At 32.1% G+C, this 27,901-nt stretch overlaps 2 protein-coding genes across 4 annotated transcripts; both read right to left on the minus strand.

Annotated features, from left to right (window-relative positions):
- Nucleotides 1–679: 679 nt before the first annotated feature.
- On the minus strand, nt 680–8,086 carry LOC112726838 (uncharacterized). Its single transcript, XM_025776371.3, has 6 exons — nt 7,752–8,086; nt 6,869–7,621; nt 4,705–5,538; nt 2,624–3,982; nt 1,298–2,231; nt 680–1,080 (listed from the first exon to the last, which is right to left on the minus strand). The coding sequence occupies exons 1-5, from the start codon at nt 7,860–7,862 to the stop codon at nt 1,335–1,337; spliced, it is 3,954 nt and encodes a 1,317-aa protein (XP_025632156.2). The 5' UTR covers nt 7,863–8,086; the 3' UTR covers nt 680–1,080; nt 1,298–1,334.
- On the minus strand, nt 7,886–27,901 carry LOC112726837 (disease resistance protein At4g27190). Of its 3 annotated transcripts, none has more exons than XM_029290574.2 (8): nt 27,616–27,901; nt 20,825–21,599; nt 19,303–19,608; nt 18,903–19,114; nt 16,059–17,882; nt 14,996–15,244; nt 9,316–10,053; nt 7,886–8,584 (listed from the first exon to the last, which is right to left on the minus strand). In XM_029290574.2, exons 2-8 carry the CDS (start codon nt 21,546–21,548, stop codon nt 7,886–7,888), a joined length of 4,752 nt encoding a protein of 1,583 aa, XP_029146407.1. In that variant the 5' UTR covers nt 21,549–21,599; nt 27,616–27,901. The 3 variants fall into 3 exon arrangements, with proteins under 3 accessions (XP_029146407.1, XP_072064888.1, XP_072064889.1); XM_072208787.1 differs by having other exon boundaries at nt 9,316–10,056; XM_072208788.1 differs by lacking the exons at nt 7,886–8,584; nt 9,316–10,053 and adding an exon at nt 13,678–14,000.

Below are 27,901 nucleotides of genomic sequence, written 5' to 3' on the forward strand. Positions count from 1 at the left end.
CCAAAAAAAGAGCTAATCTACACCCGAGCGTCTGCTATAAATTTCAGTTAATTAATCACAACTAATACATTGAATCGACAGATTCATGTTAACGTGTTACTTTCACAGTCAATGTTCAGCAATTTTTCAACTACACAATGCTATACAAATTACTGAAAGAAAATTCATTATGTAAATCAAACCTCAGGGACTTCGTTAGATTCAAATTCATAATCCACTTCGCCTGAATTCAGCTGAGAATCTGAGGTGGAATGATCCATTATCTTCAAAACGAGTTCAAACTTTGATTTCAGAAAACAACAAATCAAAATAGAAAACGAAGATCGAGTTGCAGAGAGAGAAAAAAGTAACGTAAACGAAGAAGAAAGCGAGAGGAAAAGAACGAGGGAAGACGCGCGAGAAGAAGAACAACCAAATCTCAAAATAACGAAAACGAAGAAGGAAACAAATATTTTAAATTTGGTAGTTAGATATACGCGGGATCTTATATAGCGCGTGTAATCAACGTACGTGGAGCAGCGCGTATTTTGATTTTATTGTTTAATGAGCTTGTAAAGCATACAAGCCTGCAGAGCTTTTCCGATAAGCTTTTCTATTTTAAAGATATTGCTTTTGATCATGAATAAATGAAAAATTGATAACAACTAAATAATTATAATTTTTAAAAACCATACATATCTTTTCATAGAAATATAAGTCAACCTTATTCATAAAACAATCTTATGCAGTAAAAACACTTCTACTGCTATGGTCAACTCTGTTTTTACAACACTTATAACTTCAAAGAAAATCACACTCCTGTAGAATTACAAATCACTCTTATTTATAAGAACATTCAATAACTTAAAAATCATACACACCCACCTCTTATATACTCTGAAAAATAAGTACATGATATACAATTTTATTCATAAGACACATTAATGTCACTTGAAAGCAATTCACACTTCTTCCTGTAGGAATACAGAAAACTTATTCATCACACAAGTTCACAACACACTCTAACAGAAAAGAATTAATATTTATTGCCATGATGTGATCCACTTGTCCTCCCTTGCTGTATTTGGAATTCCATGAAACCTTGCAAACAAATTTCATGAACAGCTATGTTAGTCATTTTTTTTTTTGTGTCTACTATGTTTGTCATTTGGTAAATGTTAAAATAGCTTTAAAGTTAGAATATATTGTTTGTACTCGTTTTCATTAGATACCCCTTAAACTACATCTTTTATTATTGCACAAGATATGTGATTCACATGATAATTAACATTAACATAGCTCGTCAAGAAACACTTACAAAGAATGCTATCTGAAACCTTGATTCATTGATTATGTTAATTAGAGTCTTCTTCTTCTTCGCCTTCTTCCTCCTGCTTGGTTGAGTCATTGTCGTCTTCTTCGCCTCTCAAATAGTGTTTGATTGCAGTATTCAGATCATCACTCTGGCAAAATTCTCCCTCTGTATCTTTCACCCCTTGTAGCTCGGGTGATACCACATTACCTTGATAGAAAGTTTGCATACCCTTGCATTCAGTTATGAAAATTTTATGCAACTGTGGAAAATTCAAGTTTGGCTTCCCCTTGAAAAAACTTTCAAGCTTTGGCAAGTTGCCAAGATATATAAATGAGAGCTTGGGGAACGTCACATCTTCATTATCATTGTCTCCATCTCCAACCATTACTGTCTCTAACAACTCACAGTTTGATAAGGACATCCTTTTCAGTTCAGCAAAACTGTTAGCAGTTGAGGATGTAAACAAATATTCCAATTTTGCACAATCCTTTACATTCAACTGAGTCAGTTTGGAGAATGAGACGGTGGATGGTGCCAAGTTCATCAAACAATTACATGCCAAAATTTTCAAGTGTTCAAGATTTTCAAGAAGTGGGGCCATCCAGGTTTGCTCAAAGCCTATGGATTCAAGCTTGTATAAATCCCTAAGAACCAAGCCTTTAAGCTGTGAAAGAATTTTGGTATAATTTTGTGTGTCATGCTCAGGCCTTTGTGAGTTGAATATCTGTTTGAAGCCACTATCGACCACTGCGATCTGTTCTATAGCAGTTAGTTGAATCTTTGAGATGAAATCATCTGGAAATGAATGTAAGTCATCATGGAAACTATGCAATTTGAGGAATAAGATTTTTTGGAGGTCCACTTGAAGTTGTCCTTGCTCAATCATTATGATGTCTTCCTTGTTGAGCGAGAGTCGTTGCAAACGGGGAGCAACAATCTAGGATGCAAAATCCAAAATGACAAGGATAGTAATAATAAATTAAGAGTCTTAAATAATTTTTTTTCTTTCCAAATATGCAACCAACACTCGTGGGATGGAATGACTTGAAAGCACCAATACTAAGATACTAAAGTTATAAAAACGTGCAAAATAAAGTAACTTTATCAGTTTATATGTCATGTAAGTATATATGTGCAGAAATTAATAAAATGTCAAAAAAATGTTAGTCAACTGTTGATTGAAAATAATTGGCCCTAAAATTTGCAATAGACCTTTTTTTATGGTAAAGAATCACTTGTAGAAAATGAGAACTAATAGAAATAGTTGCACTAAACTTTTCTGAACAAATAAACTCATGATGCAAATAGTTGAGGCAAGAGGTTTAATACCTTTGAAGGTGACACCACACTGTCATCGTTGTCATTGTTGTCACCATCACCATCGTCGTCGTCGTCGTCGTCGTCATCATCATCATCATCATCATCACCATCATTGTCGCCATCATTAGCATCATCATTGTCACCTTCATTGGCATCATCATTCTTGTCATTTGTTGCAATGCCATCTTGATCCTCTGGTTTTGAATATGGAGAATTTTCTGAATCAGCTGCAAACATCTTCAGCTCTGGACAACGATAAACATCCAACTCTTTTAACTCGGGCCAATCCAGAATTCGCATTCCAGACCAAATGCACCTTAGAGCAGGCAATTCCCAGAGAGTCAAGGTGGTTAAGCAAGGGAACATTAGAAGTTCCCCATCATTTTCTTCCCCTGCAGTTATGGCTTCATCTTTTCCAACAATTTCCTCTAGCTTCACACAGTTTCTCACATCTAATTTTCGTACCTTATTTTTGAAAACTGATGCCGGAAACAAACTTGTTATGCATTTACATTCCTTAACAATGACTTCATTTAGCAATGGAAGCCTGAAACCACCTTTAGGATCCTCGTTCCACACATGCCTTAAAGTTGGTAGGTTTTCCAAAATTATTGTCTTCAAGGGAATGTCAATCATGTTTGGATCTTGTGTTGGTGATGAATATTTTACATCAAATATTGCCTCAATAGAATCACAGTCTATCACCACCAACTCTTTCAAATCATTCAGGGAAGAAAGCAAATGAGATGGTAGTAATGCATTTGATGAAATTTCACACCCTTCTGGAATATGCATCATGGAACTAATAACACACCTCAATTTTGGTAAATTAAACAGCATTAACTTGGCTAGCTTGTGGAACTTTATGAGCTCTTTATTTGCATCTTTAGCAACAATCTCCTCCATCTCTTCACAGTTTCCCACATCTAATTCTCTTAGGTTATCTCCGGCAATTGAAGCTGGAAACAGATGCTTTATTCTCTTACATTCATCAATAGTAACTTCTTCCAGATAAGGAAAGTTGAGACCTCCTTTATTAGGATCATTGTTCCAAACATGCTTCAGAATTGGCAATTTCTCCAAAGTCAATTTCTTCAATGGAATAACCACTGTGCTTGAATCAGATGTTGGAGTATCTTTGACTCTGACATCAAATATTGCCTTAACAGAATCACAATTTCGCACCACCAACTCTTCTAGATTAGTTAAAAGAGGAAGTAAATGAGATGGAATTATTGCATCAGATAAAAAATCACACCCATCCACCTCTAAGTATTGGAACTTGCAACTGGGGCAATCCACTGGGATTGGCACCTTACTGGCCCATATTTCTTGTAGATCAGGAACATCACTAAGAACTATACGTTCCTGAAAATATTTTTCCCCAAAAAAAAAAAAAGAAACATGAAAATTATTAAGGGCGAATGCAGGGCCACCATAATACTTTTAGTTGAAAAAACAGAGTTGACTAATACTAATTCAAATGTAAAATAAATATAAAAAAATAGACCCTAACATTGTAAATTATGATTATGAGGCAAATGTTCATAACTCAATAATAAAAAATAAATAATATTTTAAAAAATCATTTTTTGGTTTCCCAAGCTAAAATTATTTAAATATCTCTTTTGTATTGAAAAAATAATAATTTAACTAGTTTATAATTGAGTATTTCAATAAACTACCAAGATATTGTAGAGTAACAAAATATATAAGGTCATCAAAATTAAAAATTATAATAGTGTAACGTTTTTTAATTATGTATTATTCTAGTCTTGTAGTCACCCAAAAAAATAAATCTAGTCTTGTGAACGAAATGAAGTCCTTTTGGTGTCCCTGTGATTAACAATTAAAAACACACACATATATGGTTAAATTAAGCTTTTATTATCCATAAAGTAATCTGTTACTAAGAATCTGATCAATCAGCTTAAAAGATTAAATGATTTCTCTTCCATCCTATTGAAATCACTTAAAATAAACTGTTCATCAGTTCAGTTAATATAACCAAGTGTAGAAAATATTTCAAATTTGGACATAATAAAATTTTATTTGGAGAAGGGTCTTTATTTATTTATTTTATTTATTACCTCACTAAGAAACTGCCATACTGCAGCAGCATTAAGATCATGGTGGAAGACCAAATCATCACTTGAGTTGTACGAAACTTGAATCCTTCTAGAAACGCTGACATTTCCATGAGAGAAAACTTTCATCTTGGAGCAATCCACTATGTCCAGTTGAATGAGAGAGGGTAACTTCAAAGTGGCATTCCCTGAATAAAAGCATTCCAGGCTTTCCAAAGATCGAAGGGTTATCCTCTCTAGCTGCTTAAATTCAATAACGTCGTCTTCCGTCATAGCATTCTGCTGTTCTTCCCCCACAATTTCTTCCAATGATTCACAAGTCTCAACTTCCAACTCCTCAAGGTGTATTAGCATTCTCGCTGTTGAAGATGTGAATAGACGTAGCAATGCCTCACATGATTCTATGTGCAGTTCTTTCAGATTGGAGGAAGATTGTAGCACTATTGTTGTCAATTTTGGACAATCAGAAACATCTAATAGACGCAGCTGCTTCGACAAGTTTTCTACCCCACTCATGGATTGCAACTCATTTAATTTGAATAGGTACAATTCTTTCAACTTTCCAAGAATTTCCTTATTATTATTAGCTTCATCATCATGGGAGGGCAATATATTTTTGAGGGTTTCATCACAGTAATAGCTTACTTCCAGTGATTCCAAGTTGGGTGTCTTCTCAAATAATCCAACCGGCACATTACAGTTACTCTTCCCATCATCATCAAGAAGGTAAAGTTCATTCAAACTCTCAAGATTTTCATCCTTAAATTTTCTCAACCATGAACCTAATGCTTGAGTGTGTCTCCAATTCAGAGTCAAATTTTCCATCTTGGAAATATCCTATGACAGAAAGGGTTTATATGTATAAATAACTTTTTGAAGCTTATGATTATAAAATGTAACATTTAATTATTTCAAAATTACGAAATTGTTAGCAAATTGACTCTAATAATTATCAATTATTTTAAATATAGACAATTATTGTATAGTTTTTAAAAATAACTTTATCAAATAGAGTTTTAGGTTTTCTAAGTAAATTTTTGCGTATTGCTCAAATAAATAGAAAGAACTTTTTAATTAAATACTCTAAACACACATATATTATTTTTTATATGACTAATTATATAAATAAATAATCATTTGAAAATAAATTTAATTTGCAGACTTCCTCATTAGAGTTACTAAGAAAACAGAGAAAAAAATTGAGATTGAAGAACATATAATAATGTTTTTTCCACATCAGAAAAGATAAAAAATGGGTATCTATACAATACCCTTAACAAATTCGAAAGTATGTATCTCATTCAACGTAATTGATAAAAATGGTTTTTAGAGACTTTATTTTTTGGATGTGCAAGTAAGATTGAGAATGTAAATATGAGATTTGAATCCTATAAAATAAAATAGTTATAAATATAAAATGAAAAATTTAGAATAGGATAATGGAACTCGAAAGAAGTTATAATTATTACATTCACTTTGGAAGGTGTATATAATAAATAAAAAAATATTTGGAAGACAATATAAAATCATTCTAAGTCTTGGTTTAAGAAAACTTTAAATTTTTAAAAGTAGCTTATGAAAGTTAGCTTTTAAAAGATCATTTTAAAAGTGCATCTATGTTTGACAAATCAATTTAAAAATAGTTTTTAATAAGAACAAGTAACACTAATTATGTTTGGTAAATTAACTTTTAAAATTTAAAAGTACTATAAATAGACATAAATGTAAGAGTTAAATTTGGAAATTAATTAATGTATGAAATTATATTAGACTTTTTTAATTTTAATAAATACAAGTCAATTTTAAAAAACTCCACCTTAGGTACTTTCAAAAGCAAGCACCTCTATGGCTCTATCTTTTAAAAATTATAAGTACAAGTAAATGATCATTTTGATTTACAAAACACAAAATGAAAAGCTTGTGTACCTCTTCAAAAAGCTTTATCAAACCAAGCTTAAAACAGTCTAAAGTTATTTTATTTTGCATTCAATTACTTTATTTTGAATTCCTTTATTACCATCAGAATAATTGAATAATATTAGATATAATAAGTGTGTAATTATAAATATTACATACATAAAATTATAAATGTTAAGTTAAATAAAGTAATTTTGAGTGATTGTCTCTCCCTAGCAACTCATAACAAATTACAATATAAATTACTTACCTTTGTATTCATGAAAAGTGGTTGCTTAGTAGTTGAAGTGTTGTTTTGATTTTCTTCTAGATGACTCTGAAATAGCTCCAGTTGATCATTGCAATCATATACGTCAAAGCAATTTAACTCAGGGCATTCCAGAGTGAACTTCTGAGAGCAGAAGTCAGTAAGACTTGGCAAATAGCACAATGCCAATGTAGTTAAACAAGGAAACACAAGATGTTCATCAACAGTTCCAGCTTCTTCTGCTTCAATGATATTGGATAACTCATCACAATCTCTAACATCAAGTTCCTCAAGCTTCTTAAGATCTCTGGCCAAGGCTATAGGAAATAGAGTTCTCAAATCCTTACACTCATTGACGGTAACTATTTGCAGATTTTTGAAGCTGAGAATTCCTTGTTTTTTGGGTTGCCACACATGTTTCACATTCGGTAGCGCTTCCAAAGTTAGCTTCTTCAGTTGGAACGATGTTCCCATCATCTTAGTATCATTCATTTCAAAAATGCCTTTTATTTTTTCGCAGTTATCCACTTCCAATTCTTTTAAGTTCTTGAAAGTAAAAAGAACATTTGATGGAATTGCGTATGGTTCAAACTCACAACCACTCAGCTTCAAAGTTTTCAAATTGTTAAACAATTCTTCCCGTAGCCCTTTTTTGAACACATTTTCTTGTTGGCCAACTCCTTTGCTTTGCATTAGTTGTTGTAGATGAGCAAGATGATCAGAAACACTTACTTCCTCCATGCCTTCAAAAAACATCTGTGAATTTGTTTGAATATATTAAATTAAAAATTATATATATCATGTATTCCAAATCTTAATTCTTTGAGAACTACCAAAAGAAAAGAATGAAATTCAGACAATGGGCTACACATCTATTTTTGTGTACCTTGTTCTTGAACAGATATTGTATCGTTTGTTGTAAATTGTTAGTCCAGTACGATCTCATCTTCTCTTTTTCATGTACAACATAGATCTTTTGCAACATTGGCGTGTCCATGCCTTCTTGCTGGGAGAAACTTTTCAATTTGGGACAGCACTCACCACAAATTTCTCTAATGTTGGGAACTGAAAGGCACAATTCTTGGAGCTGCAAAAGCTTTTGAGGTGCTTCAGAGACACGAGCTCAATTGTTCCCAGTTGTTTGAAAATAATGTCACCGTTGTCTTTATTATCTTCTTTTCTTCCTTGTCCTTTCTCCGACACAATTTCCTTAAGAGATCCACAATTAATTACCTTCATGGTGTTGAGTTGACCCAAACTTCTAGCAGTTGATGGTGACATTAAATATTCTAATCTTTCACAGTCAACCACTTCAAGCTTTGTCAAGTGTGAGAGAAATACATTACAAGGTGCTATGGTTTTCAATATTGAACAATTTTGAAAAACCAATGACTCTATCCTTTGAAGAATTGGGTCTCGCTCAAAGCCAATCCTTCGAAGATTTGGTAGATCTGTTAACTTCAAGCTTTTTAACTGTGGAACGACTCCTAAGCTTTCAATCTTTGCAAGCCTTTCAAGTGGCACCAGTTCTTCAAAAGAACAATCATTCAACCATAGATTCTTCATATTAGGATTGCTATGAAGGAAAGAATATAGAATTTTAGTATCCTTCAATTTAGATAAGTGAAGCTCTTCTAGATTGTCCCTTCGATAATCATAGTTAGTCGATGACGTTGCATGTCTCGACTCAATTTGAATTGACTTCAAATTGTTGATTACCTACATATTTAATAAATCATGAACAGAAAAATTAATGTAGCATGCATAAAGTTAAACATATCAAAATGCATATATATTCTCTATGCCATTTCAATTGGCTCATGAAAACATTTTTATTTGATTCTTTTACAGGTTTGAAGGTTAAGTGTTCGTTTGAATTGGCTTTTGAGTGAAAAAAAAAAGATTTTTTTAAATAAAGGACTTTTATTCAATTTGAAACTTATTTAGATGTCTTTTAAAAAATATATTTTTATTAAAAAAATAAATTATTTGTTTTTTCTAAAAGCTAACAATACCTTACTTTTGACGTTTTTAATACTTGAAAACCCTTTTTAAAAAGCCTATTCAAATGTGAAATAACTTTTGTGTGTTAAGAAAAAAATATCTTTTTTAAAAAGATGAAAAAAATAAGTACTTTTTTCAAAAGCTAATTCAAACTGACCCTAAATCCCGACAGAGATGATGACCAAAAAAGTTCCCTGGTAGAAACACAGAGCATAAAACAAAAAATTACACATTCTCTAATTTCTAACAAAAGATGCCTATAATAATAGCACACTGTTACGACCATCATTGCAATAACCATCAAACCTGACATATATTTTTATTTGATGATAATGCAAACAGGTAATCTAATTAACTTTATTTTATTCTAAGTTATTTTTCTTTTGCTATTATGAAATACTAATAGAAATACTCAAGAGTTTAAACTTTAAAGGCATTGTTATTACCATTTCAGGAAAGAGGATAGGCTTTGTTTGTGCATCTATAATTTCTTCTCTGAATGGTTCCAATTTTTCACATTCTTCAATAGACAAGTTGTTCAGTGCTGGAAATTTTATTTCTTCAGTTCCTGGATAGAAACTCTTGAATTTTGGTAGTCTCAAAAATTTGATGGTTGCCAGTTTTAGAAAGTTAAATGCAGTAAGACTACTTATTTTCCTGTCGACGTCTTCTTCCTTGAAAACAATTTCCCTCAATTGAGAGCAATCCGACACCATAAGGTCTTCAAGATTATTTTCAAGTGTTTTGGCGACAGGAACTGAAAATATGTTTTCCAACCTTTCACAATCCTGAACCCATATCTTATGCAAATTGTTTAAGCTAAGAATCCCATCCAGCTGGTTTTTCTTCCTGTTGAACTTGAACACATGCTCTAATTTTGGAAGTGACTCTAAATGAACATCTTGCAAGTTGGTTGTTGCATCCTTAGAAGATGCTGGCTTATTTTCCCAAGCTGGGTCAAATATAGCTTTGATTGACTTGCAATTAGTAACCCTTAAGTTGCTCACGTGCTGAAATATTCCCACATGAGAAGTGAAAACATAGCCCAATTTATCACAATCATCAATGACGAGGGTCTCCAACTTGACAAAGGAATCTATTGGGAATTCAAAACCATTACATATCCCACTCAAAGTCTTCATGCTACTAACTTTAATATTCTTCAAATTTGGAAAGATGGTAACCTGCTGTGTGTTCACAATGCAATAACAACAAACTCAAATTAAACCAAATGTCATACAAATCAAACCAACAAAGAGAGATAACAAATAGTAAATTAATAGAAGTAACTACATCAAGATGTAAAAATGTAATTTCGTCGCTAAATTGGTTGTTATCCAAGAGACTTTGGCTTGGTTTAGTAAAGTTTTTGGACTTGTTTTGTATTTGCACTTTTTAAAAGTTAGGCGTGCATTTCAAAGTTAACTTATGTTTCTCAAAAGGAAAAACAACCATTTATACTCATGAATGTTCTTACAAAAAAACAAAACTAACAATGTACCCATAAAAGATGGGTGTCATTTGACAAAAGTACCAAAACCCAAAATTTTGGTTGACACCGTTTAAAATACCATAAAATTCCCATAGTACCCTCTCCAATGCTATCCCACCCTCTTCTCTCACCAATCCACTTCACCATCTCCATCATCAACATCATTATCTTCATTATCAATCAACAGCATTCCTCCCCACGTCACCCCTGCAGCTGCCACCCTCCTAACCCTTTCCATTCTACCACCCACGCTCCCAACCCCCAGCCTCATCCTTCTCCATCCCCAATTCAAATGCAGATTAGCAACAACAACAACAACAACAACGAGGAGGAGGAGGGTGAGGAGGAGGAGGAGGAGGAAATGAGAAATGAACAAATTGGTATTATAATAATTACAACTCATCCATAGCCTAACGCAATTGAATCTATTGCAATGGCGATTTGCCTCAACGCAGATTTGACTTCTAGTCATGCAGGTAAAATAGGATCATTGTTAAAAGATAGTGATTCCATTTGAGACATCATTAAATGCAAGCCAAAAAATAGAACAAAAACATTAATCGAGCAATTTGAAGAGTCGAAAATGAGTTTTGCTTGGGAGCCAATGGAATATTTGTACAATGTATACAATAGGCTATTTATTTTGCCCAATATGAGTTAAAAAATAACATCACCCGTACTATCCAAAATAACTATCCGGTAGTAGAGATAATAAACATCTCATGTCATGAAACCACTCATCCCAAAACCTTAAACTGATTTTGGGATTCACCAAAGATCGAACTCTTAACTTTTCGGATCTAGAGCTCTGATGCCATGTCATGAAATCCCAAAAGCTTAAGCTGATGAAAAAGGTAACACTAATAGTTATATCTCTAATGCTGAATCGAACATCCCTAAACCTCCATTGTACACATTGTACAATTATTCGATTGGCTACCTATACTTCCTCGTCGAAAATAGGAATTTAACAATAATAAAACGGTTCATATTGCAACAATAAAAACAATAAGAATAAGAATACATGAACCCTAACAGAGCACAAAGAATATGAGAAGAAACCGGACTGCCAAACTCGATCTTCAAGGAATTGCCGCGCAGGGAAAACCCTTGGAGAGCGTTCTTCGCAGCCTTGTTGAAGTACACGAACGCGTAGCTACGCGCCGAGTAAGAGGTAACACTGTCCATGGCGCCCTATTGCGCGAACAGATCATCAGATCGGCGTCGGTTACGTCCGGCGCTAGATTCCCAACCCAGAGATTGTTAGAGGGCTCGTCCGAATCCCTGGAGGCGCCGCCTCGTTCGTGCGACGGCCTCATTGATTTCTCCGGACGCGGCATTGCGAGGCACAGACTCAGAATAACCGAATCGATGTGAAAGTTAAAGGAGGAAGGAGAAGGATGAGGCTGGGGGTTGGAGCCGTGGCTGGCAGAATGGGAAGGGTTAGGAGGGTGGAAGAGGCAGTGGTGGTGAGGAGTGGCGGTGGTGGGGTGGGGAGGAATGGTGTTGATTTATAACGAAGTTAACGATGTTGATGATGGAGACGGTGGTGAAGTAGATTGCTGGTGAAAGAAGAGAGCGGGATGACAGTGTAGATAACGAGGGTACCATGGGAATTTTAGGGGTTTTTTTTTTCAGAGTCAACTAAAAATTCGAATTTTTATATTTTCTCGAACAAAACTTATTTTTTATGAGTAATGTTTATTTTTTTTTGAAACAAAAAGTTCAACGCAATAAAGTGAAGTAGTTACAAATTACTACGTAACAAAACAAAAAATTAAACGTTTGTCTGACATTGCAATCAACTATTAGAAGAATTAAAATTAGTCTACTTTTTTGTAGCTTCTAATGGACTTATTGATAATTTTCATAACACCTGCTTCTTAATTCCTGAATATCTTGACATTTCTTTTTATCCAAGTATTCCATATGAATAACACAAAATCCATCAACAGATAATAAAAACCTCTCTCAACTCATTTCACGCTAACTAACACCTGATCAATACGACTGCACAATTGGCCCTAAACCAAGTAAACTTACGGTCATTCAGCTCTAAATTCACCAGCTCTCTAGCTTCTAAAATCTTCTATTGCTGCTCTTTATGTAATGGCTCCTTTCTTCTCATCTACCGTTACAACCTCATCCATCGTACATCAAGCAAAATGCATAATTAAAACTATTATTCGTCAATATCCCTTCTACATACAACCATCTCTCCTTTTTATAACAATTATTCCACTTAAACATCATGTCATCCCACAAATCACAATAAACACCCAGAAGCATTCCACAAATTTTCACCCATATCATTCCCCTAAATTTGCACTACATCAAATTTAGTCACCACCTGTTTCTTCATTTGTATCATTCCTAACATTTTTACCTTATTTTTCCTCTTAAAAGTTTTCACTATTCCCAACATTCTGACACCCTCTAAATCCCTCATATTCCAACAACTGTATTACACACCTTATTTCGATTTTTAGGACGACTCCTTCTTGCTTTCTCTTTTTGTTTTGTTTGCCTCCTTTTCTGTGTATTCGCTTCATTTTCTTTCCAACTTCCTTTTTGCTTTTCTAGATTTGATTCACTGCCTACATCCTTTCCAGAACCTCCAGAGTTCTCCAAGTTCCTTAAATCTCCTTCCTATTCAAAGCAATTTTCATTCATCAATGATGATTCTTCTGCTTCAACATTCCTCATCTTGCTTGGAGCAGTGTTTATCTTCACACTCCCGCCTATTTGTAGTGGTACATATACCATTTAAACTCCTTATCTCATTTTTAATCACTGTCGCCTGTCGCATCGTCACTATTTGTATAAGCATCTGTACCAGCTTTAACGAATATCATGGTCATCTTCTCATTAGAATGTGCCCGCATTTTTAACGCAGTTTCTTTTGTTGCTATATTGTTCCCCGCACCTCCGACAGACCCCAACCCAGTGCAGACTGGTTCAGCAGTGACTCCATGAGGTTTTCGCTCTCCACTACACACCACACCAACGTATTCTGTTCGGAACTCCACACAGTCACCATCACCACTTGCCAGTCTTCTTGCCTCCTTCATTGCCTCTCCCCCACCAGTCCCATTGGTCCTACATTAAGTCGCGCCCTCCACATCCTCTACACAAAGGCCAAACCCTTCGACCTTTCTCCCCTTCGATGGCGTAGTATCTCCGTCACATGCCCTCGCAACACCAACATAGCCTTATGGAGACGCAGGACTAAGTACTTGCCATCGCATGTCACTGCAATAGCATAATCATTGCGTTTGAAACCATGCCCCTCTCCCACAAAAATAGTGATCCTCCCCTACCCGTGTCAAGTTTCTCTTGGTGTCGTCTGGGTAAGCTTACTCCTTCATCACTACTTGAATGAGATCCCATAGAATCTGCACAAACCATAACTGCCATTCGAATTATAGGATTATCCGTTTTCTGTTTCGAAAACACGTGCTACCATTCATCCAAATCCGCAATGGAAATGACCATTCTGCAGTCATCTTGATCCTCTTCCCGTGAACCTTGTGTCATCATTTCCTCCGCCATGTCCCAGTGCACTTTCATCGGTTCATTACGTGCTTCAAAATTCTTGGTGTAGTCGTGTTCAACAATAGAGATCCTTTTGTTATTGGTCTGCACGATTTTCAAACAATCCCTAGGTACATGATTTTTTCTACGATCAAAGAGCCTTTTCGCAAAAAAACTATTGTTATCTGTATCCTTCTTATCTTGCTTCGCCTTAACATCGACATTCCTCCTATACTTAGCCTCTCTCGGATATATCTTTTTAGTCCGCAATCGCATTCGGTTCATTTCATTTATTGTTTTCAATTAACCTCCTTTCGTAATATACCGCAAACAAATGAATCTTCTCATACATCTCTTTGCGAGACAGATATATGTCGTTTATCCGTCTTATTCACTTAAACATATTAAATAATTCTTTTTTCGAGACATCTAATAAATTATTCACAAAAATAATGAAGGATTCACTCTCCAAATATTGGTACTTTTTCTGATTTCAAACTCGCGGATCTTTTACATGAAAATGTTGTCTAATTCTATTTAACTCTATGTATCCTACCTGTTCAAACATTTTTTTCTTTTAACTTCGTGTATATATATATATATATATAAAAGAAGAAACTTTGTTAGTTGTTCACAAAAATATTTAAATTTAATAAAATTATTTTATGTTTTAAAAAATATATTTTTATTTAAATAAATCACTAAACTAAGCATTAGTCTTTTGTATAGTAGTTGAAGACGGCTAATATTTCAAAAATATTATTTGTATATTAAAATTAGTCGCTAAAATTAGTCATTAATGTATTTGTATATAAATATATGTATGGTTTAATTTATTTTTAATGTGTATTTATATTCTAACATGTATTTTATATTAGTGGCTGATTTTAGTGTAAATGTAACATTACTCATAATATTTAAATTCATCAATTTGAAATTGAATTTTTTAGAGAATAAAATGGTAGTTTTTTCAGGAATAAACTATTTTTTTAGACACAAAAAAAAAAACTATTTTCTTTTGAATTTAAGAAAATATCGTGGCTGCGCCTCACATAATGAAAAAATGGAAATCTATTATGCTCGGACCAAATTATACATACCTTTTTTCTAGTATCACTGCTGCCTTGCTCTTTGAAAAATATATATCTCATCTTGTCACATTCGCTGACAGAAATGCTTTGGAGATTCAGCATATTTCTTGCCATAGATAATGACAACAAATTTTCTAAGTTACCACATCCATTCACCTCCAAGTGTACCAATTTTGCAAAAGGAGGATTTTGACCGTTCCATATTTGGTGGATTTGGATGGACGACAACTCCAATCTCTCTAATTTTGAGAATCCAACCTATTAAGAAAATAGATAATTATAAATAAAAAAATTATCTTTGAATTTTTTATTATTTTAAAAATAAATTTATTTTTTATTAATTGATAATAACTACTCAAATAAATATATTTTTATTTAAAAAAATTATATAAAAATAATAATTAAAAATTATTAGATAGTTTAACGCATTTAATTAATCGGTTCATAAATATTAATATAAACGGAAATATTTGGTAATAAAAAAAAATTAGCCAAAAATAGCCATAACTTGCCTTATTTAATATTCATTAATTATTACTTCAATTAGTTAATGTTAAAAAAAGTAAGTTTTGGCTTTTTTTTTTTCCTACCTAGCATATATTGGCTTAAATAGCCACCTTAACTAATAATATAAGTACATATATAATATAAATTCAAAATGTATAAAAAGCAAAAAGATAAAGTATGCTTTTTGTTTTGAAAGTTTGGCAAAAATTTAAAAATATTTCTAAGTTTTATTTTGTTTAAATTTTGTCTCAACAATTTTTTATTTGCATCAAATATACTATACGGCTAAATTTTCAAAAAATTTACGATTAATCTAACAATAATGTATGAAAATTATGTTTAATTTATTAGTGTTGAGAGTTGTTTTTATGAAATTATTGTTAAATTGGTCTTAAATTTTTTAAAAAATTAGCCGTCAAGGATATATTTGATGCAAATAAAAAATTTTTGAGATAAAATTAAAACAAAATAAAATTTATGAATATTTTTAAAATTTTTATCAAACTTAAGGAACAAAAAATATACTTTACCAAAAAAAAAATTAAATTTTGCAAATGGAACTCACTTGTTGGTCGAATAATATCTTGTGTTGCTCTGTAGATGAAATCCGATAGAATCCATGGAACTCAGGTAATGATTTTAAAGTCAAAGTGCGCAATTCTTGAAACACAAGGTTCTCAGATGCGTTCTTTTCCACACAGACAATCTCCTTTAGAGAGTTACACTCTGAAACTTCAATTGTTTCAAGAACAACCAGAAGCTTGACCATAGAAATTAGGAAGACGTTCTTTAAGAGACCACAGAGCTTAATCTTGACCACTTTTAGTTTACGAAATGAGGATGGTGAAAGTAACTCACAAAAGCATAGTTGCTCCATGTTATTAAGCTTATAGAGGTGCAACGTCTCCAGTTTTGGAAAAGCATTCTCTGGATGCTTCCTCTCCTGCGGCTTAATCAGAGATCGAATGCCAGAACTACTTGCAATGGACAAAGTCTTCAGACATGGAAATCCTTTCAAATTCAGTGCATAAAAGATGTCTTGGACACCATTGAGTTCTTCAAGCAACAAATTCTCAACTCTTTCAAACAACATTTTGATCCCTTTCTGAGAATGAATGTCAAAGGCACCGCCTTTCTCCTGTATTGCCAAATACCTCAGCAGTTCATACTTCTCCGGCATCTTGAAATCTGGCTCCAAATGTGTGCTTGACGAGCCGATCACAATTTTGTAGCTGTACAGCTTATCAAAGAACAAGTTTTTTGGCAAATGGGCAACACTTGGGATTTGTAAGTCAACATTTGTTATTTGATTTAGATGTCCCAACTCTGAAAGACTGGCATTTTTGTTTTTGTTGTTCTGTCTGTTATCAATTCTCCATTCAACCGAAGTGTTTCTCATGTACAGCTCCTCCAAACCAGTGAGGCTTGATATTAGAAGTGGAGGAATTTTTTTTAACTCGGAGCAATTACTTAAGTCAAGAATTTGTAGCTTTGATAAATGCTTCAATTCAATAGGCAAGCTTTTAATATCAGATCCAGAAAAGCTTAGAATTCTTAGATTCTTCATCAACTTGCCAATATTGATGCATAATTCCTCATCTAGGTTAATGCATTGCTCCAAACAAAGCTTTCTGAGTTTTGTTAGGCATTTCATTGATGAAGACAGTGCAGAGAGATCAATGCCAATCAGAACCAACACTCTAAGTTCTTTCATTTCTTGGAAGAAGTCTTTTGGTATTTTGAAGTGTTGATGGTTATTGTGGAAATGAAAGACTTTGAGTTTAGGACATTTTACACTTTGAGGAAACTCCTCGGTATTGACATCACAATGATGCAAGAAGATAGCAGTGTACCTTTTAAGTTTATCATCGTCAGGCCATTCATCTAGCTTTCTTTTCGTCAATACAAACACATCTTTTTCCTCCGATGCTATTAACAAAGCTGCATTGCGAACAAGGTTTTGCATGGTAAAACGATCGTTTGAATAACTGTTAGACAATAAACCTGACTCTTTTAAATGCATAAGCAACATTTGCACTTTATCTCTGGCTTCTCTTACTGTGTAGATGCCTTCAAGAAAACCCAAACCAATGCATAGTCTCACTAAGTCTGAAACAAATGCATCTTGACCCATACAAGCACAAAGCAAGAAGATAAGCTTTAGCTCCTCATTTTCTAAAAGTTGATAACTCAACTTTGTAGAATACTCCGGTGTTCCTGTAAGTTTTTGCCTTTCAAGCGTTTTAAGGGTCTCCTCCCAAACTGAGCGACTTTGATTTTTCAATGCCTTAGCGGTTGTAACTATTGACATGGGCAATCCATGACACTTCTTGGCAATGTCAATGGCTAACGGTTCAAGATCAGAGTTTTTGTCGTCTGTTATTCCCACCTATTTTGTACAAGAAAAATACAAGTATTGAATACAATATGATATGATATATAATCACAACAATTTTATGAGAAAAGAAAATTGTCATAAAACTTTAACATGTTTAAAGTAACAATATTTGGATTCTGATGTATACTATAATCTGTTAATACATATGGGGTTTAATCACTTTGTAAATAGTGGCTGAAAATATTTGAAATCAAAGGAGTAAAGAAATAATGTGTTTTTTAAGGTTATTTTGCACTGAAAAACATTTAAGAGCTAGCAGAATTTATTATTTTTTATCATCAATCTAATTTCTTTAGTTTAGTAATTCATTTGATATATTTTTAGGCCACATTTTTAAACATTAATGACTAATTGATAGCTAAAAATAATAAATTTTATTAGTCCTTTAACATTTATCTTATGCATTATACAAAGTATAATTTAAATTGTTGTAATTTCAAATGTACAACAACTATTTGGAGGATTACACATAGAGATGTAGTGGTTAAATTACATAGAGATACAGGTTTTTCTTCTATGAAAGAGGGATGACTATGTTCAAAATAATGAGTATGCATTTGAGAATAACATATGTATTAATTTTTAGTATAAGAATTATTCTAAAAAATTAATAGATATTACTATGAGAATTATTTTAGGTCATGATTTTTATACGGTTTTAGAATTTTTTTTATATTAAATATTAGTGCAAGATATTATTCCTGTAATAATTCTTATATACACTATTATTTAGGGTAAAACATTATTTTGGTCCCAAACTTTATTCCTATTATTTACCTTTATGTATATAAACTGATAGTATATATGATATTTGATATTATATTTATACATGTACATTATTTTATACAGCACTATTTACAAAAACATTTTCATTAAATTTGTGCCGTTAAAATTGATTCTCAAGGTAAAATAATATCGTAACGGATAGGTGGCTAAAAATATCATAAAATTTGTGCCACAATATTTAGATATATATAAGTAATGGATAGTTGGCTAATAATACATTCTAACCTTTTTTTTGAACAATTTTTTGGCGTCATCAGAGTTTATGATATCCATAGAGATAATTAAATTTGCCTTCACATCCATTTGGCTCAACACTCGTTTTGCCTCAGAAATTAGCAAAACCTTGCACCCTTTGTGATGCTCCTGTACTGCTTTTCCTACTTTACTAGAACCACTAGAGGTATCGTCAACTTTTTTCTCTGTTCTCGTCCTGTTAGCTATACAAAAATATGGATATATATAAGTATTGAATACAATACGATATATTGTACGTATAATATATAAATATAATCACAAAAAAGTTGCTTACAAATTTAAGAAATTTAAGGTATTATCTGATATAAATATGTATATGAGATGTGTATGCAAATAAAAATTAAAATATTTGTGCATTATAGTTTACTACCATCTATTCCTGATTTTTGTCTTGTCAAATTTTGTCCAGCACCATCTATTCCTGAATTTTTTCTTGTCAAATTTTGTCCAGCACCAGCAACATTCTTTGTTTCTGTCTTAGTTTGAGCTGCCCCAGAAGGATTGGAAGATTTTATTCCTTCTTTGAGAATGAGATTCTTCTTTTTCTCATCGCCACTCTCTGATAAAATTCCCAACATATCCAAGTCCACTTTTGCATACAAATCATCTAGAATAATAAGGGTGTTTTTTCCTTTCTTCAATTTCTCTCTTATGCGAATAGCCCTCGCATACTCACCTACATTGTACAAGTATTCATAGATGTGAAATACAAATACAATACAAAAAAGGATGTTTTTCTTAGAAAAAAAAAAAAGATATCAACTCAACAATGCCTTCAAGGCCTATTTAGGACCCCGCCTCTTTTCTTAGGACAAAGCCGTCACGAACAAAGACTTGGGCGAGAAGACGAACAATATTAATCTAAAGAATTATTATTAAGAACAACAATATTCTAGATATCCATATTTGTATATTTGTGCCGAATTCCTATTTCAATATTTTTTACAGAACTAGCTAAAGAGTGGGTTGCTCAATTACAGTGTCTATGTATACAACTATTTATATCTTTTTTCTTCTGATATAGTATAGTAAAAGGAATATAATCCATGACTAAATTTTGAAATTAACAAAAATATACTACATTAATCCCTAATAATATAATGAATTAGGGGATAAAAAAATTGAGGAACTAACATAGTATATTTACAATACTTTTTGTAATACTTAAAAAATATGATTAAAATTAAAGTCACTTATATTTTGGTAACACTTTTAATTTTTATCTTTAAAATTAAAAAGAGTTATTGAATAGTAAAAAATATTATTTTAATTTTAGTAATATTTATTAAGAATTTCTAAAATTATATAGCCATTGCAGCCACTATAATTATATGTACCATAACATGCACCAAATATATATGTTTATATTCAATTTTTTTTGTTTTAATTCATAATTATTTAAGTAAATTAGAAAATAAAAAATAAAAAATAAAAAATAACAATAAGAACAAAACTTTATTCAACTAAGTGGAATCAATTATATGAATCAGACTATGCTATTATTAAGCCTTATCATCTATGATATATTAACGAAATAAAAATTGGGAAAAATATGTTTTTTTTTAAAAGAGATACGATTTAAAATAAATTTTAAATAAGTCCAAAATATTTATTAAATTGAGAGAAAAGTACCAAAAAACAATTACAAAATGCTATTTAAACAACTATTATTTATGAAAAAGTATATGTAACTAACAATATTTTTGAACAATGTGAATTAATAGGGTTAAAAGAGTAAATTAATATTAAATTTAATTAATAGCATTAAATTAGGATGTAGTGTATTTTTATTTGATTGGTGGTTGTTCATGTTGTTCAAGATAGTCATTGTTTACCTAGCACTTCCCATTATTTATTATATAGGTATAGAGTATAGATAGATAGACACTCACTCTCCTCTTGCAATGTCATCCCGAGCATGTCAGCAATCTGCCCTTGAATTTTTCTGATGTCTGGATTTTTGCCCACATTTGCCATAATCACCATATCAAATAACTTAGGTTCTCGATTTTGAAGTGTGTTAATAGCTTTTATGACCAAAGTAGTCTTTCCCATACCAGCTAGGCCATGAACACCAACCATTGTAGCACTCGAATCTTCCAAGGCTTTTTTAACATCTTCCATATTTTGTTTTCTTGAATCAAGCTCTTCATATTCAACAGAAGGAAGCGCATAACCCATTGAAGAAGGCGGGCCCTGCCAACGAGATATACTATCATGCTTCTCATTTTGCAATTCTTCAACCCTTTCTTTGATATCTTTTGCTTTTTTGCTGCGATGATATCTTATGTCTAGATTTTGAAATGGAAAAGCAAGTGCATACTCTCCATTCTTATCATGTTCTTGTTTGAATTTTTCATATTCAGCAACAATTGCATCCACACGAGCCAGCCATTCTACAACATTATCATATATAGCTCTCCCATACCGTCCTTCATCTTCTTCGGCTTTATCACGCACTCCATCTCTATCATTCTTGAGAGCCTCTACAGCTTTGCTTACATCGACGAATCTTTTCTCGTAATCCCACACGTAGCCTAGTTGCGTTGTTAAGAAAGTAGATACTGCATCGAATGCACGTTCTTGCAAAAAGTCAGGTACAAAGGGGATCGACATGCTTCTATTTCATCCTTTATCTTGATGATCTTGGTTTGCTACATCTTTATGCTACATATGATGCAAGATTCAATGAGATATTGAGAATACATATATGATGAAATGTAAAATTAATTTAACCTAACATATAACAAGATGAAGTCGAATATACAGATACAAAGATAAAATAAACAAAATATATTTAGAATAAGAAAGTCATGTTAACATCATTCAAAATTTTTTTGTAAAAGTTATATTATTCATAGATACTATAAAATTCGACAGAACTTTGTATTAGCTATCGAATTAATAATACAACCTTCTTTTTTTTATCCAATAAGGGTTATATTATTCAATCACTCACACACACAATATATGGCTTTTTTTTTTTTTTATGATATCTCCCAACCTGCCAAGAACTAATTTGTTGCGGTGCTGGATCCCATTTAAAAGTTTGTTATTGGCCAATAAATTGCTGTATGTAAAAGGCAGGATTCAAACCCAACAATTACTTAAGCACACTAGTAAACTAACCACTAAATCAACCCAACTTGATTCAATATATGGCTCTTTAATCATCCCAGCTCAGAATTTAGCCTAGTGTGAGACCTTTGGGACAAATAGCTAACCACTATAAAACTTATGCTTTGATTTTCAGAGCATAACATCATCAAACTATAAGTTTTATACTTAATTTCATAAATTAATTAAATGATAATTTAATTTATATAATATTTTAATTATTTTTTAAATTATATATTATATAAATATAGTAGTCATTTTATATTTTTATAATTATCTGGCACTTCTGATTTTAATAAAATTCAAATTTTAACTCATATACTACTTTGGAGGGTTATATTATATATTACTTTTTTTAACATAAAAATTTTCGATAATAATTCTTTAGATATGCTAATGAGTCAAATGATGATTTTTAATAAATTTTTAAAAATTATTTATTATTCTATTTTAAATTTATAAATTTTAAAAAATGTAAATTTTCTTAAATTTAAAGCTCGGATAGAATTGCTGGAAGAAAAACATAGAAATATATAGAACTGCTAGAAGAGTGACAAACTGAAAGAGAGATGACATTTCAAAACGTAGAAGAGAACGCATGTGGTGCGGTGATTCAAAACGTAGAGGAACATGACACATGCAGTGCGGTGACATAAGGAGGACGCGTGTGGCATGGTGACGACATGAAAAACTCGAGGAGGCCGAACAAACTGCTGAAGATTGAATTTGGAAAGGTGACGAAGATGATAGATGTAGGTGGACTTTGACCGGCGTCTGGTGGCAGATGAAGGCGAGCTAGAGAGAGATTGTGAGGAGAAGAAGAAAGGGAGAGAAAGTAGTCCCGACGGCGTTGGAATTGCTAGTGACGAACAAGAAAGTAGGGAGAGAGATATGGTTTTGTGGATTTTGTTTGGTCAGAGAAAGAAAAAGAAAGAAAAAGGGTCATTTTGTAGTGGAAGTTGCTTGGTGAAGCTCAATGATAAAGGTGATGTTTGAAAGAGAATGGAGTAGTTACTGCTTTGATCGAATAAATATGCTAAGATATATATAATTATTAACTCTCAACTAATTATCATTATTTTAATACTGATATTTATGTTTTAAAATTAATATAAAATAAAATTAATTTAAAAGTAAAATATCTCAATAAGTTATATAATTAGTAAATTGAATAAATCAGATTTAATTTTATATATATATATATAAATCAACTAGAATTAGTAAATCAAATTAATTTACTGTTATTTTAGCTAAATTGAATTCAATTAATTTGATTTACATATATTTAATGTACTAATAGTAAATCGAATCAAATTAATTTGATTTACATTGATATATAAATAAAACAGATGTATAACTAAATCGTATTTAAGATATCTATATAATTTTAAATCTCACACTTCTTATTAACGTGAATTATCCTATTAATAATGTAAGAAATTTGATATGATTACTTAATTATATTTATATATTAAAATAATTTTTTAAGTAATAAATTTAAAAATTAATTATTTTTGCTTGTGTGACTACACACGACTAGTTAGTGTAAAACTTTCTATATCGTGGATGCTTGAAAATTAAATTCATAAGTTATTCTTATGAATTAGGTTTTAAAACTTCAAACAAGTGAATAAGAACGGTAATATTAGGAAGATAAAAAAAAAATAGTTAAAACTTATCATATTTAATATTTATTAATTATTGTAACAATTAATAAATATTAAATAAAGTAAGTTATGACTGTTTTTGGCTAATTTTCTTTGGTTATCAAATATTTTTTCGTAAATATTTTGGTTACCAATCAGCATGGTTGGTTGTGTGTATAAAGCTATCTTTAAATTGTTGATACGAAGAATGAGGAGTGTAATGCCAGAATTAGTGGGAGAATCCCAGACTGCCTTTGTGAAAGGAAGGAAGATATACGATGGAGCTCTAATTGCATGCGAAACAGTATATTGGCTAAAACGACAAAGAAAGGCATCAGCGATTATCAAACTGGACTTCCACAAAGCCTATGATAGAGTTAAATGGTGCTTTGTTGATACCGTGTTAGAGAAGATGGATTTCGGTAGTACATAGAGGGCATGGGTTAAGGAGTGTATAAGGTCGGCATCCATCTCTATTCTGGTTAATGGATCCCCTTCAAAAGCATTCAAAATGGAGAGGGGACTTCGTCAAGGCGACCTATTATCGCCGTTTTCGTTTGTCTTGGTGGTGGATGTGCTCAACAGAATGATCGGCGAGGCAGTGAGGAACGGTCACATTTTTTCACTGTTGGTCGGTAGGGATGATATTGAGTTATCACACTTACAATTTGCGAATGACACAATATTATTCTGCCCGCCAGAGGAGGGGACATTGAGAAGTTATAAGAGACTTTTGAGGTGTTTCGAGGTTATGTCGGGACTGAGCATTAACTTTGAGAAGTCTAGTTTGATACCAGTGAATTGCAATCAGGAGTGAACTAGTCGGATGTGTCAGTTGCTTGGCTGCCAGGAAGCAACCCTGCCGGTGAGGTATTTTGGTATTAGTCTAGGAGCAAATCCACGGTTAGTAAAAACTTGGAAGCCGGTTATAGAGAAGGTGGAAGACAAGCTCAGCCTATGGAAAGCGAAGGTTCTAAGTAAGGCTGGAAAGCTGGTACTCATTAAGTCTGTCATAAACAGTCTACTAGTTTATTATCTGAGCCTGTATAAGATGCCAAATGCGGTTGCTCGAAGAATCATTTCTCTGCAGCGAAGGTTCTTCTGGGGGAAGGATGACGGACGACCTGGCATGGCTCTTGTGAAGTGGGAGATGATCTAAGCACCAAAGAAGTTAGGAGGATTGGGAGTGGGTGATGTAGTGGTTCGTAACACTGCTTTACTGTTTAAATGGTGGTGGCGTTTCTCAAAGGAGGACTGTCCGTTGTGGAAGAAGATTGTGTGTTTTTGCAATAGATTGAACCCAAATCAGTTGATGTCTACTCAGACTTTACCAGTGAGAGGGGATCCATGGAGAAATATATGTCAACTACAAATAAAGGAGCAACAAGTAAGGCAGAAGATGATTGATGGCCTCGCTATTGAGGTAGGGGATGGCAAGACTACCAGATTTTGGGAGGATACGTAGCTGCAAATAGGAAAGTTGAAAGACTCTTATCCGAGACTCTTCTTGATTTCAAGCCAAAAAGGATCACCAATTGGGGATTATAAGTTTTGAGATGGGATAGAGTGGGTATGGCATTTTCAGTGGAGGCGGAAGCTCTGCCAGTGGGAATCAGAAACTTTAGATCAGCTGCTGCATGCCTTGCAATTTGTTAGACTGATAGCAGAAGTACAAGATAGAGTGGTGTGGAAATTCGAAAAGGAAGGTGTTTGTACGACTAACTCATTTGTGCAGGTTTTGTAGGAAGCGACTCTGGATGAGGAGATTCTGAGGTACAGATTCACAAAAGAGATTTGGAGAGGATTAGTTCTGCCTAGAGTTGAATTATTCACTTGGTTTGCTCTGATTGGACGGGTCAACACAAATGACCGGCTTAGTAGGTTAGGTATTCTGGGACCACATTATAATCTGTGTGTGTTGTGTAAGAAAGCCGTTGAAAGTGTTCATCACCTGTTGGTTGCTTGTGAGTTTTCTTGGCAGGTGTGGTGTGGATGGATCTCGAAATTTGGTCAGGAGTGGACAGCTCCCGGCACCTTGAAAGATCACTTTGAGAGTTGGAGATCCATGCTTATGAGACAGGAGGTACTCAAGTTTTGGCTAGTTGTGTTCTTTTCAGTTATATGGAATGTTTGGTTATGGAGAAATGATGTAATCTTCCAGAACAAGACAACAGGCGTTGTAGAGTGTGTGACACAATCGTTTCTTTGTGCTACGGAATGGTGTGGTAACTAGCTTATATTGTTGATGGCTATGCCGGAGATGACATAAGAGTTAGTTAGTCTTGTATTTTTACCTTAGTCCTTGTATGCTCCACTTCGAATGTAGAGCTCTTTCTTTCAAAAAAAAAAAAAAAGAATTTCTTAAGCCAACAAGATATAGCTCGAATGACATAGTCTCCCATATTTACTTAAGAGGTCATGGATTCGAGTTTCCTTATTTTCGGTAAAAAAAAAAAAAAAAAGAATTTCTTAAAACAAATGTCCACTTAATTAGGATAAAATGATCAAATTTGGAAAATTGAAAGATCACATAGTAAGTATTTTTTTTTTCAAGTTTTAAAAATATATTCCAAGAAATTATATTCTCAAAAGCATTATACTTAGAAATATTATATTCGAGTACTATAAAATTCTTGTTTGTTTAGTATTATAAATTATTGCAGATTCATTTTAATATTTTCAAAAATAGATTATCAATATGTTTGTTTTATTATACCGGAAATTGATTCTTAATTTCTAAAAGGGACGCTTCAATAAAGACGTCTAAAACATCTTTTTTTAAAGATATTTTTTAATAATTAAAATTTAACACATATAATCAATTAAATCGTGTTACTTTTTGTTAAAATTAGGTAGATAAATTAATTTGACCAAAAAATGGTTAATCAAATTTTGAATCTATCTAAATTAATATTATTTTTCATAAAAAATGATTACAATACCCCTATTATAGAAAATGACTAAAATATTCTTATTATATATATTAATTTTAAAAATTCTAAATTCTATCTCTTTTTTTTCTTCCGTCGTTATAGGATTAGGATTTAGAGTTTTTAATATATATATATATATATAGGAATATTTTAATTAGGGATATTATAGTCATTTTTTATAAAAAAATATTAATTTAGATCGATTTAAAATTTAATTTATTAATTTTTTGGTTAAATTGATTTGTCTAGTCTAATTTTAATAAAAATAACATAGTTTAATTAATTATATATGTTAAATTTTAATTTTTTAAAAAATATCTTTAAAAAAAATCCTCTCCAAAATACTCTAATCAATAGAAAGAGAATCTCCTTGACAAAAATATAATACTCGAGGAGAATGGGAATTAATACTCTTATTTTAATAATATATATTTTTTTTAAATTCATACCAACATACAATATAAAAATATCACGTGTAGAGTAGTAACACTATAAAAAATAAAAATTACATTATTATTATTTTTCTAATTGAAAGATACAATAGTAATTTAATTTTATATGTTAATTAACTTTTGTTCTTTTGACATGAGAATATCAAATACATTTTAAATTTATGGCCATAAATTTTTCCTTGAAATAAAATATTTCTAGGAGTTAAATTTTAAAAAATAGTATTAGAATACGATATTTTCAAGGAATAAATTAGAATTCTTGAAAATAAACACACAGACAACACAGTCATAAAAGAATTACATCAAAATTTAATTTCTAGAATCTTTTAAAAGATATATATCTGCCTGTATTTAATATAATTTATCAGATAAAGATAATTATTGGATGGTTATTAAAATATTTTTTTTTCCAGTTTAGATTATTTTATTTTTAAAAAAAATGTAAGGAGTCAAAATAATAGTTTACTATTATATTAGAAAGTTACTAGACACCAAAAAAATATTAGAAAGTTAATAGGCTAAGAATGAGACAAACCTCCACTTCAACCAGGATGTATCACATGTTGTAATTAATCCTTAACCAAGCCGAAGACAACAGCCAACCATAGAAGTCCTGATCGTCTGTTCCAAAAGAAGGTATTTTTTTTTTCTTTTTTCTTTTTGATATGAATATAACAGAAGGCTTTATAAAAGACTAAAGGAGATGTGAAAAGAGAAAGGCTACAGAGGCATTCCTACAGGCACTTCAAAGCGTTGAGATCGCTTGAAATTTGAGTTTCGGAAAATAGGAAATCAAAGGTGGAATCATGTATTCATGTTTT

Source organism: Arachis hypogaea, chromosome 12, assembly GCF_003086295.3.
Source record: "Arachis hypogaea cultivar Tifrunner chromosome 12, arahy.Tifrunner.gnm2.J5K5, whole genome shotgun sequence".
NCBI classification, from domain to species: domain Eukaryota; kingdom Viridiplantae; phylum Streptophyta; class Magnoliopsida; order Fabales; family Fabaceae; genus Arachis; species Arachis hypogaea.